The 12,742-nt window shown below is 55.9% G+C and overlaps 1 protein-coding gene across 1 annotated transcript in view; it reads left to right on the top strand.

Moving 5' to 3' along the window:
* The window catches only part of GRIK3 (glutamate ionotropic receptor kainate type subunit 3), a 222,314-nt gene that overhangs the window by 164,749 nt on the left and 44,823 nt on the right, over positions 1 to 12,742 (top strand). The window contains exons 8-9 of the mRNA XM_059377288.1: positions 1,044 to 1,151; positions 4,225 to 4,338. Of these exons, the coding sequence (XP_059233271.1) occupies positions 1,044 to 1,151; positions 4,225 to 4,338 (222 nt within the window). The remainder of the gene's footprint in view (positions 1 to 1,043; positions 1,152 to 4,224; positions 4,339 to 12,742) is intronic.

Below are 12,742 nucleotides of genomic sequence, written 5' to 3'. Positions count from 1 at the left end.
TGCGGAGGCCAGGCGCTTGCTACGCACTTCATGCATCTTTTTTAACACCTAGGAAACAGGTCATTTCCCCTTCCCGAAGCTCGGAGAGGTTAGATCACATTCTGTCGATCTCCTTTGAACAACCTCCCGGACCCCGTCCGGGCCCCACCCCTCTCTGCCTCAGTCTTCCCACGCTGCCTTGGAGCTGCCCAAGTGTTTGGAGAGCCCCACAGGCGTCACTGTGGCCTCCAGGGATCCATGATCCCATGAATTTGGCTGTCACGCTGCGAGTGTAAGCATGACTGGCATGGGCGTTCGGCCAAGGAGAGGCCCCGAAACCTTTTTCAGAACCCACAGGGGATCCCGACCCGCGTGTAGTTAGGCAAGGACTAAGGACGTGTAAAGCTTTTTCCGGCGAGATAAACACAACACCAGGCAAAGTGGGTGCAAGGCAAGATTTATTAAAAACGCTCTCCGGCGAAGTTTCAGGGCTCAGGAGAAGGGGAGCCAGGAAAGTTGCGCCGGGAGGAGGTGGGCACCCTCGGGCGAGGTTCCGCCACTCAGAGTGGTGGAAGTCGCGCCCAAGGCAGGGAGGAGGGGGCTTTTAAGGGGTCTTGGGGAAAGCTCAGGGGTCTTTTGGCAAGTTTCCCTTATTTGGATATCCCGCCGCACATCGGGATCCCATTGGTCCACGGCTTTCCCACCTCTGTGCAGGTCTCTCCTGTCCCACGCCGCCCGCCTGCCTCCCTGCCCCTCTCTGGGGACCTGCCGCGGGCTCCCCCTCCTCATGGCTTCAAGGCGGGGGCTCATTTGAGTGCATCTGAGATCGATGTTGTACACGAGAAGGTGCAAATGTAACGCTGGCTAAAGAGCATAATAGAATTTATGGAAATCGCTGGCTCGCACCACAGCCCGAGCAATGATGGAGGTGATTATTAATTAATCATGGTCTTGGGGGAACAGTATCAGTGCAAAGAGTAATTAAAATGAAGCATTGTACAGTTGTACCGAATGATGATTTATGAGCCCGAGGAATTGCCGCTCTGCCCTCTCCCTTCCGGCAGGCTCAGTGGGAAGGATTAACAGGACGGATTGTTTTCAACAAAACCAGTGGCTTACGGACAGATTTTGATCTGGACATCATCAGCCTGAAGGAGGACGGCCTGGAGAAGGTACGGGGTACTCAGGAGAGGGAGGGACCAGACCTGGGGGATTCGACATGACCTGGCATGGCCTGTGCCTTGGCCCTTCGGAGAACCTGAAGGCATGGTTGGGCTGGAGGGGTGCAGAACACAGTGGCCATGGCTGACAACCCAGCGGTCACCCTGTGAGCACAGGCCCCCCGGGGGTGCTTAACCTTGGAGCAGTAATGTAAAGCTTAGGGAGGGGACAGAAGGACAGACCTGACTTTGGGTAACAAACTTCAACAACTAGGGGGTGCCTACCTGGGGAGTAGTAATCTCACTGTCACTGGAGGCATTTAAGCAACAATTAAGCAACATGATTGCTTATGTGAGAACCAGAGTTGGTTCTTATCCTTGAAGACAGGTTGAAGCGTATGGATTCTGAACACTCCACTCTTGGTTTCTAAGGCCTCAGTGATTCCGGGGGTCTGGATGAGGATGGTAGACCCTTCTGGGGCTGAGGCCTCCATCTAGCCACCAGCAAATGTTTATAATGAAGCCAGTTCTGCTCTCTGGGAATTATCCACCTATTCTGTCAAGTCAGGCTGTCGGGTTGAGGAGAAGAGTCCACATTGGCCCCTAATTCTGCACATCCCTGGGACCTTGGCCCGAAGGCTCGGCCACCCTCTCTCACACCAGGGCGACTGTTCAGCCCTGGGAGTGAGGGTACGAAGTGCGGGGAGCAAAAGCCCAGAGAGGGAGGCTCTGATGCTTATGCACCTTTAGGATGCCCTGATTACTCTCCTGTCCCCCGCTGTCTGACCTGGGTCAGGCCTCTCCCTTGGATGATTTCAGCACCCTGGCTTCTCCACCTCTACCCTGAGCCTCCCGCCTTCCTGAGTGTATACACACACACACACACACACACACACACACTCATGCGTGCACAGCTTCCCAGAGCACGACCCTGCCCTGCTCCGCTGGTGTCCGTGGTCTCCCAGCGCCGAGTGAAACCCCAGCCTCTCACCTGGGCCTTTATGGCTCTCTAAGAAATAACCCAATCTGCCTTTCCAGGCCCAGGCTCCGAGCCCCCAGAACATTACCTATGGCCCATTCACACCCACTCCCATGGGCCCCTTTTTTGCCCTTGGGGCTCCCTGCTTGTATGAGTGGCCTCTGTCTCCTGGGTTCCCTCCGTCAGGCACACACCTGGCTGTGGCTGGGTTGTACCTCATGGCCAAGTTGATTCCATTCACCTCGGAGTCTCCCCATAGACTCCTGGGGGCCCCTGGGCAGAGGCGGCCAGGGAAACCCCACCTCTCCTCTATCACTCTTTCATGCCACATCCAGCATCAGCCCCTGAGGCACAGGGGCGGCGGCCTCTGCTCCTAAAATCAGGGAGACCTGTTGGTCCAAGTTCTCATGGGGCAGTGCTTCATGCTTCAACCTGGCCGCGCAGGGGGGCCCTTCCGCGTCTGCCAGTGTCGCTGCAGTGATTCCCACTCAAATGGGGTCTCATTTGTGCTCTGTCAGCTGTCGGCCTCTGGGGCTGGCCTCAAATTCTGAGGAGGGCTTCCGGCTACCCAGACACCCCCACTAGGTGCTGCCGGGCCCTGCAGCAGACCTTGGCAGTGGATCATAACAGCTCTCCCTCTCAGCCCATCCCAGCAGCCTTCTCCCAGGGACGGAGCGACTACAGCTAACACCCAGGAAGAGCCCTCCCACGGGCCCTGCTCACAGCCATCTGGACTTAGGGCAGACAGTCTCTGTGGGGGCTGGGGACTCTTCGGTCCTAGCCCTTCATACGTCCCCAGGGCACCTGGTGCCTCACAGTTGGAAGTCATAGATGCTTGTGGGGGACAGGATTCCAGCTGCTCAGGAACCTCTGGACAGATGTTTGTGGGGTCTCCAGGTGGGCTGCTGGGGCCCCTCGTGAGCTCAGCGCACCTGAGAGAAGGGTCTCTCTGACACCATCCTCCTCTGGGCTCTGCGGGGTTCTGCGAAGACAGAAATCCTGCCTGGAGAGGGTGCTAAGCCCAAACACAGCCACCTGCCTCTTGTCCCCTGGCTTCTGTTTGCTAAGCCGGGTCACGGCTGATCCCACCAGCTCCCGCCCATGGCTCTGGGAGGATTAGGGCAGAATTACCCAGGCATAATTACAAGGCCCCCTGCTATCTGCTTTGCGCAGCTCTCTGAATGGGATGTTTGCGTTCGGCCTCTCTGTTTAATTGATTAAGTTTCCTGAGTGCCCCCCAGCTAGGCCAAGGACAGAGTGGGCATGCCAAGACCATCCTTGAGAGCAGGGGAGCAGAGCTGGGCGGCAGAGCACCTTCCCAAGGCCCCGGATATTAGAAGGGTTAGTCAGCTGGCTCTTCCCTGGCCTTCTCCAGCTTCTGGCCTCGTAGCCACCAGGGCACTGTGGGGACACCAACGATGCCACCTTGGCCACCCCACCCCACCTGCCCACTTTACGAGTAAAACCACAAAGCAAACTGCCTCCAAACCCGGCGGCAATCGGGCCCGCAGGGAGGGCCCTCCACTCTGGTTTGCCATCCCCAAAACGGCTACAAAGACCCGCTCCTGCCCGGCCTGGCTTCCTGCAGGGGACACATCTCCTCCGCTGTTAACTCATTCTACAAATGCTTAGCGAACATCTCCCTGGCCCCAGGCCTTTCCCGGCTATGGAGGCTGCGTGGGTCTAGGAGGTGGCACCTGAGTGGAGACCCAGTGAGTAAGTGACTGGGTGCCCAGCATCTTCCCCAGAAAGAGGAGGCGCACCAGGCTTGGAGTACCTCTGCCCCAGGACCTCTGATTTCTTAGTGCACCTGCTTCACCTCTGGCTGGGCTGAGGTCTCCAGGCTGTATCTGTGCTTACCTTCTCCTCTGCATTTTCCCACCAGCTGTGCTGGGGTTGCCAGCAAAGGGGGGTAGGTGGCAGAATTCAGGAGACTCGACACCTTAAGGGCCTCCTCCTAGAAGAAGAGAGGCAACAGGGTGGTCTGAAAGGTCAGCTCCCAGCATGTTACCTCGTGATGCTCCTGAGGAAGGGGAATGAGCAGACAGCCTTGTGGTTGTGGAGAAAAGTTGGAAGGCCCTGTTCTCTGTCTGTCTGTCCATCCAGGTGGGTGTGTGGAGTCCTGCAGAGGGGCTCAACATCACGGAGGTCGCCAAAGGCCGAGGCCCTAATGTCACAGACTCTCTGACAAACAGATCGCTCATCGTCACCACTGTGCTGGTAAGAGCCTGCCACCCCTATGTGACTATGTGAGCCAGGGATGGGCTGGAGGGACCCAGACTGGGCAGCACAGACCGGGCATCTCTCGGGGCTGCTTCGAGGCTGGGAGGTGGGGGACGTGCTGTGGAAACACAGAGGGTCCCTCAGAAAGCCCCGCAGTCATTGGAACACAGTAACTTGTTCATGGTCACAGGCCAAAGACCCCAGGGGGTGGCTGTCAGTGGCCTGCTCCGAAAGGCGGGGCAGACTGGTCCTCACACCTGTCTGAGATCTGCTCACTGCAGAGGCCTGTGTGTTTGCATCTCCCACCACCCACCCACCCCTGAGCCCAAGTACAAACCACGATGGGGTAGACAGGGTAGCTGCCCTCTGCCCCAGGACTCTGGGCACCCCCCTCTTCACCTCAGCTCCCAGGGAAAGGCCCTTCTCAGGGGTCCCCCCAGCTGTGGTGGGTGCTGTGGCCACACCCGGAGAGCCCAGCCAGTACGGGGAGCCCACAGGCCATAGGCCACAGTACCCATCCCGAGAGCTCAGGTCCATGGTCACTCAGCTTGCCGTCCTCCCTCCATTCCCCAAACCGAAGAGCGCCTCCTTCTGCCCCAAGGTGTGGCTCTTGGCATCTCCGAGGTTCTCTGTACCTTGGAACTCAGCATGGGCAGAAGGACACACCCACGTCACTGCCCTCTTAACTGGCCAGTGTTGTGCCCCCTCCCCGTGCACCAGCCCTTTCTGAAAGGCCTCCAGGGGATCCAGAGACTCTGAACCCGCCCTTTCAGAGACGCAACACCGTTTTGGGGGACCCATGCTGGGCCATGCTGGGGAGAGGCAGCCTGATCACCACCCAGTAGCTTCTGACCAAAGATCTTTGGAGGGCAATTTTGGTCAGCTTCTCCTTATAACTGCTTATAACTAAGCACATACAATACAATAAATGCATGAATATGAATAGAGCAAATCCTGTATAGAGTGGAGGGCTCAGCAGGGTTTGGAGGGCTCGGACCAAGTAAGGCTGCCTGGGATGGACCCAGAGAGCAGGGCTGCACACCTGGCTCAGGACCCCTCCAGGGTGCCAGGGTACAGTTGCCCCACCTGCCTCCCACTGGCGGGAGGGGCAGCTCAACTGGGCACCACGGAACGGTCCTGTGCCCTCCCTCTAGTGTGACTCACCAGACATATGCTTGGTGACAAGTGGTGGGCACCCCGGAGCAAGAAGGGGCATGGTAGGTAAACCCCATCCTCCCAGTAAGCGGCAGACACCAGGGGCACCAGTGTAGTCAACGTAATCAAGGGAGCACCTGTAGCCCGTGGGCCTCACCCCCAGTGTCCAAGGTTGTACCACTGAGAGGATTTGTGTCAAAGGTGATGGAGCCCTCACAGTGGTTCTGGACATACTGGTGACAGAGTCAGGACAGGAGGGCTGGGGAGATGCCTGCTCCCCCTCCCCAGGTTTGGGCATGAGCTCCCCTCCCCCAGCATTGCCCTCAACACCAACACCTGCCTTTATTGACCAAATAAAAAAAATATAAAAATCAGACTCCTGAGACCAATAAGTCAAAGGATTTCATCAGGAACAGGGGAGAAATTGTTAAAAAAAAAAAAAATCTAGAAAGATTAAAAAGAAACAAACAAAAAAGAGCAAAGGGATTAAAGACTGATGAGCCATTGAAGGGGTATTGATGTGGATGCAAACAGAAAGGGAACAAAAGAAAAAGGTGAAAGGGAAAATAATAATGAGAAAAATGAAAATAAGGCACGAGATGAAAAGGGAAGCCATCACGGAAGATGAGAAATTAAAATAAATAATTAACAGCTCCAGCTAGACAAGGTAAAAAATGTAAAACCGAAATGTCAGAAAGCAAAAGGATAAAAGTGTGACAAAGCTAAAATATAAAAGGGTAAAAATAAAATAATAAAAAGGTGGTAAAAGATTAAAAACAGAGCTGCATAAAGTGTGAGATATAAATAAAACACTTCGCACAAGACGAGATTAAGAAAGGTAAAACGAGTGTGCTCGGAGAGATTAGGAAGCAGGGTGATGATGTGGGCCGAGATGATTCAGCCACAAAACAATGCCCTCAAGGGAGCGGCAGGCTAGACCTAATGCACCGGAAGGAAACCGGATACACACACCTTGAAAGACCATGGACGTGCATTTTGCTAAAATGGCAGCAGCAGCCTGATTTCAAGGGCGTGAAACCCTTCTGCAAAGGTGCACGGAATTTGTCTACGCCTGCAGTGGCAGGATCCGGCAGACATCCTATGCCCTTCTGGAAGCCTCTTGATCAACACTCACAGGTTCTTGCAAAGGTCCCAACCTGATGCACTCAGTCCCTTGCTGGAAGTTTCACCCGCAGTATCCTGCTGGCTCTCAGGCACCCCTGGGGATGGGGAAAGAGAGAAGCCCCTCTTGGCCCATGGCCCGCACCCAGCCCTATCTGCCCCCCCTGCCCCTCATCCGGGCGAACACTAGCTCAGCAGCCGCTAGGGACTTGCAGTGTGACCGGGGTGCAGGGGCAAGACTGTGAGCACAGACACTTGGGTCTGAGCCCTGGCTTCCCAGTTAATTAGCTGTGTGACCCCAGGAAATTGCTTCACTGCTCCATGCCTCTGTTTCCCCACCTGAAAAAGAAAGGTGGTACTAATTGTATCTACTTCATGGAGTTGTCAGTCTGGGGGATTAATCTGAATGACACCGAGTGCATGCGGAATGAGAGCTGCTGTTGTTCCTCATGACTGAAATTTGATCACAAATCCAGGCCCCAGGGAGCTCAGGTCTAGTACAGTATGCAGAGTGTTCTAGAGAAAGCCTCTGCTTCTGTCCACCCCTGAGCCCTGAACTTCACTGAAGACTGACCCTTGACCATGACCTCGACCATGACCGCAGAGGTTCTTCCCAGCACAGGGTAGCTCAGAGGCTTCAGACTTGCCTTCTACAGAACCTGCCACCCCCACCATGGTCAACACTACCCTGCCTCTTGCTTCCTTGTTTCCTGACAGGCCTTCAGGGCCCCTGAAGGCCTTAGGGTCTGTGACCTTGACCTTCTGTGGCCCTCAAATCTCTGGTCTCCTGTTGATAAGACAGACTCCAGACCCAACCACGACCTCATCATCTGCTTTGCTCAAAGTCTGTGCTCCTGGGCCTGACATCATAATGATTCCCTCCCCCACCCTCCCACTCCCGCCCCCGTTGGCCTTGACCTCTGACATCACAGCTCACCCACCCAAGTCAATGTCCCGCGCACTCTTAACCCCATCCTGCAGTGTCAGATACTCGCATGGGCAGGGGGCGGCCCATGATTGCTTTCTGCATTCCCCGATGCCCAGAGCTCACGGAGGGTAGGGTTTGCTTCTCCCTGTGGGTCAGTGAGAGAAGTCCAGTCTTTCCTGGAGGAAGAGAAATGGCCCGGAAAACATCTGGAGGATCCCCGACGGGGACGGGCTATGACACACAGCCTTTGCACTGGTCTCTGAGAAACTCTCTGTGCCCAGCTGAAAATGTCCTCAGTCTCCCGAGCGAGAGAGAGGCCCACTCCCCCATGGACGGACCTGGGGCCTCCTTCCTGAAAACCTTGAGATGGTCCAGATGCTCCTGAAAGTCTCAGCATGGTCCACCTGTCTTGGAGTCCTGGGGGGGTGCTCTCAGGTTGAGGCTCTTAGGGGCAGGGGCGCCAGTTGTAAAAAGGGGCCTAGCCCTAGCTGCTCTGGATGAAAACCCAGCCCAGCGGTTGGCAGCCTGAAAACAGGGCCAGCACCTCCTGCTGAGAGCACTGTGTGTGTGTGGGGGGGGGGGGGAGGGGGGCCGGCCCGCGAGGGGGGTGGCGGGGGGGGGGGGGGGGGGGGGGGGGGAGGGGGGCCAGCCTGCAAGGGTGTTGTCTGGGAAACGGCACTTTGAGTGACAGGCAGATACCCAAGCTGGGTTCAGGAAGATCCGACTGCTTTGCCCCCGGAGAATAGGGCTGGGCCCTTAATGAGAGGGGTTTCTGCTCGCTCTTTTCCCTGGAGTCTGGGCACAGGGGAGGGGCGCAGTTCCCTGTGGGCTGTTGGACACCTACCTCCTCTTCTCCCCTATCCCTAACCCTGGAGTTAAGAACAAAGGCTGCCTTACCCTGGGCACACAGATGGATGGAGCCCTAACTGCATCCACCCTGGCCCTCAGAGCTGCAGATGGCCTTCCCCGTGTCTGAGGTTGAGAGCCTGGAAGCCTCCCATCTCTCACCCCCTCTCTGCCCAGCCCCAGCTTCTGTTCTGGTTCTGCTCTCCCATGGGCTCATGAAAAATTCATCCACTCCAACCTCAGCTCACATGCCGAGAAAACACACCTGCCTCACTCCTGGGGGCCCTGCCTTTGAAGGTTCAGAGTTCTTTAGGCTGCTGAAGAAAGCAGCGTCTGGGTGCATGTGTGGGTGCGGGACTGGACCAGCCGCACACGGGTGTCTGGAGTCACACCGGTGGGTATATTTGTGCCCTGTGCACATAGTGACCTCATAAGACTCAACGGCCAGGCAGGCAGAACCCCTAGCACAGGGCAACAGGAGAAGCAGAGAAGCCAAGGAAGGCCAGGGTGTGTGGGCTGGGAGGGCGGTCCCAGGCCAGGGACTGCTCTAGACCCCACCTCTGGGATGGACAGGACTCCAGTGCTCTGTCCTGGTTCTAACAGGCAGAAGGCAAGGTCTTGGGTCCAGAGCCTTCAGCCTCTGCGGCCAAGCAGGGCCAGGCAGACAGAACATCGAGAACGTGGTACACCCGTGCTGGTAGTATTGTGTATACAGGTGTGCACTTGTGTGAATGTGCGTCAGAGGGGAGCCTGGTAATACGGGTGCCGGGCAGCTCACCCTTGCATCCTCCTCTCCCCACAGACCCCTTTCCAACTCCACAGGTCCTGCAGCCAGGGGAGAAGCTTAGCACACGGCCCGGCTCTCCCGCTGGTGTAAGTGATCAGAAAGAAACCAGACAGAGAGCTCTGGCCGCGAAAAGTCGGAAAAGGTTATTTTTCTGGACCCCTGTTTCCTGTGACTTGTTGAAGAGAAATATTACCCTGCTCCTACGGCAGTTCTCCCAGAGCAATAGGGGAGCGTGAAGTTATGAAATTGAGGGCACCTTCACCGAGCAATCGATTAGCAGCCGAGAGAGCTTGTGAATTGGCTGTCTGGACATTTCCAGTAATAAATTGTGAAATAGTCCATGAATAAGTAGTTGGCGGAGTTCAGAATTACCCCCTAGGAAATGTTGCAGGTCTAGAGACACATTACTAAGGCGAGCACCATTTTAATGCTCTGGGCTTTGGCTGTTAAATATGTATGCCATCCGCAGAGCACTTCCCGAAATTAATGGCATTTTACAGCTGCTCCGAAGGCAGCGTATTTATATGGAGATGTATAGATTCTGGGGCTGCGTTGGCTTCACAAAGGAAGTGCTAATTTTAGAGAATAGACCCAGGGAGGGGCGTGGAGGGAGGGTCAGGAAGTAAGCCACCTCAGGGACCTTACCCTGAAATGGTTTTCCAGGGCCAGCTAGGGTGTTTTGTTGACCTTGGGCATGGTCTCTAGGCTGGAAAGGGCACTGCAGGCACAGGCGACCCAGCACACGGAAAGACGGTAACGATATTAACAAAAATCAATCCGTCGATCACATTGGCAGCTTACCTTTGCCAGGCGCCGTTGTAAGTGCTTTTCATAGATTGGTTCCTTTACTCCTCCCAGCAACCCTGTCTGGTGGGGTCCAGGATTCTCCCCATTTTACAGAAGGAGGTCGATTTTGTCCAGGAACGTGTGTTTGGTTGGCCATTCTCCTGGGAGAGACCGTACCTTCTCCAGTTCTTTCTTGAACTCACATCAGGGCCAACTCGGACAGTGGTATACTTTGTTCACTGCACAAGAATGTCCGACCAGAAGGATCAGGGGGAGGGGTGGGTTCCTGAGGCTCCTGCCCCCAGGCCGCATGCCAGGGTTCGGGGCAACACCCTCCCAGAGACGGATTTGCATAATGACGTGTGTGTGTGTGTGTGTGTGTGTGTGTGTGTGTGTGTGTGCGCGCGCGCGCGCGCGCGCGCTAACCACAGCCCCCTTCCCTCCAGGTAACCCCTGCCCCTCCCTGATCCACCTGCGCTCTTCTCACCAACTTTGTGAGCTGCCCACTTGGTTGCAGGGTGGGGATGGGAGGCACAGAGATTCAGCATGGACTCTAGCCAGGGAAAGGGGTCCGGTGGAGCCGGGGGGAGGACCAAGGGTCAGTTGCCTGATATCTTCTACCTAATTAGACTGAGAGATGGTTTTTCTCAGAATTCCTGGAGAGGCAGGAACCCCTTGGAGGTTCACACACGCTCCCCCATCCTTCCTCTGAATCTTCCCAAAGGATTGTTGAAAATCTAGAGCAAATGAGTCCTAGAGTGGGACTAGGATTTTGAAAGAGGGAGGTACTGGGGGACCAGGAGCAGAGAATCCAGCCCTCCTACCACAGCGGGAGCCCAGCAGGAGGATGCTGGTGGGTTTCTGCTCTGGAGGATCTCCAGTGAGGGTGTTCTCAGGGCCTTCCATGGCTCACTCTGTCCCCAGGGGCCCATAGTGTCAAAGGAATAGCCATGCTGGTCGACAGATGATGAGAGGCCTCCACAATTGGGTATGTGCCCTTCTCGTGGGCCTGTGCACATGAGATGCCCAGTACATGTACCCTCTGCCAGCTACTGCTTATCACCTGTCGGCTAAGGACCTGAGGCAATCTGACATGGGTAAGGGGGTAGGGGGTACCAAGGTGACCTTGGGGAAGGTTAAGGCACAGGAGGAGGCCAGGAGCTGCAGACAGGAAGCAGGGGAGCCAGACTCTATCAGACTGCAGTTCAACTCCTGTGTGACCTAGAGCAACTTACTGACCCTCTCTGAGCGTGTTTCCTCATCTGCAGCATGGGTGTGATGTCATCTGTCCTGCAGGCCTTGGGGGCCTGAATCAAACAGCCTGTGTGAGACCCTGAATTGGTGTCTGGTGCATAGTAGGAGCTCAGAAAGATACTGAGTTGGCTCAGGGGTGACCCATCCACCATGGCCCGGGGATGGGGACTTGTCGGTGAAGCTGGGTGGGTGGACCCCGTAGAAACATGGACTTGTGCACTGACCTGGACTTTGGGTCCCTGCTGTAGGCCTGGATTTTGCCAAGTCAGAGCCCACAGTTCTCACCCCGTGGACCTCAGACTAGACCAGGTCAATGGCAACTTCCCACTGTCTTGTCCTGCCTCTTCCCCCAGTTCTCTGCAGGGAGGCAAACAGCTTGTTTCTCTCTCTCTCTCTCTCTTTTTTAAGATTTTATTTATCTTTTTGACAGACAGAGATCACAAGCGGCAGAGAGGCAGAGAGAGGGGGAAGCAGGCTCCCTGTTGAGCAGAGAGCCCAGTGTAGGGCTTGATCCCAGGACCCTGATACCACGACCTGAGCCAAAGGCAGAGGCTTTAACCCACTGAGCCACCCAGGCGCCCTGAAGAGCTTGTTTCTAAATGAGAAATCAGACCGAGTTGTGCCCTCATCACAGCCCCTTGCTGGCTCCTGGTCGCCAGGCAGGGAGGGAGCCTGAGATGGGACAGGTGGATGTGTGTCCTGGCTACTGAGCTACCTGCCGAGGGCCCCTTACCCACCAGGAGAGGTGCCCTGGATCTTGGGGCCTCTGGCTCAGTGAGGGGGTTACAAATGTGCACTTCAGGGCTACACCCACCTGAATTCAGATGCTTTCCTTGCCAGCGTAATGGTGTGAGCTCAGCTCGCACCAGTCACGCGTCCTCGTGAGTTCACTCTCTGCATCTGTCAGGTGGGACTGTGGGGCCCTCCCCCCGCAGGGTGACATCAAGGTTAAATGAGGCAATGCCATTTGTCTGTCCAGCACGCCCTTGCTGGGCTGTGGGCTAGGCCCTCCACAGGCGCTGGCAGTTGCTGATTTCCTCGTGCAACCCAGGTCCACATCCCTCACTTACCCAGCAGATCCTCAGGCTGGGGACTGAGATCCTCGGGAGGACAGAAATATATCAGGGGGAGGAGTCAGGGAGCTTACTGGATGGAGGGTCTGGTGTGGCAGGGTTCTCACGCAAGAGCAGACATCAGAATCCCCTGGAGGGCTGCATTTCTTTTTTTTTTTTTTAAAGATCTATATATTTATTTGAGAGAGAGAGTGGGGGGAGGGGCAGAAGGAGTGAGAGAATCCCAAGCAAACTCCCCACTGAGTGTGGAGCCCAACAGGGGACCAGTCGACCACCCTGAGATCATGACCTGAACTGAAATCAAGAGTTGGATGCTCAACAGACTTAAGCCATGGGGGCGCCCCTCCCCTGGAGGGCTTCTTGAAACAGATGGCTGGGCTCCAACCCCAGAGTTTCAGGCCCAGTGGTCCACGTGCAGCTGAAAAGTCTACATTTCTCACAAGTTCTCGG

This window comes from Mustela nigripes, chromosome 14 (assembly GCF_022355385.1).
Source record: "Mustela nigripes isolate SB6536 chromosome 14, MUSNIG.SB6536, whole genome shotgun sequence".
Lineage (NCBI taxonomy): Eukaryota > Metazoa > Chordata > Mammalia > Carnivora > Mustelidae > Mustela > Mustela nigripes.
Note: the sequence above shows the minus strand (reverse complement) of the source record. Positions and strands in the feature narration are given on the sequence as shown.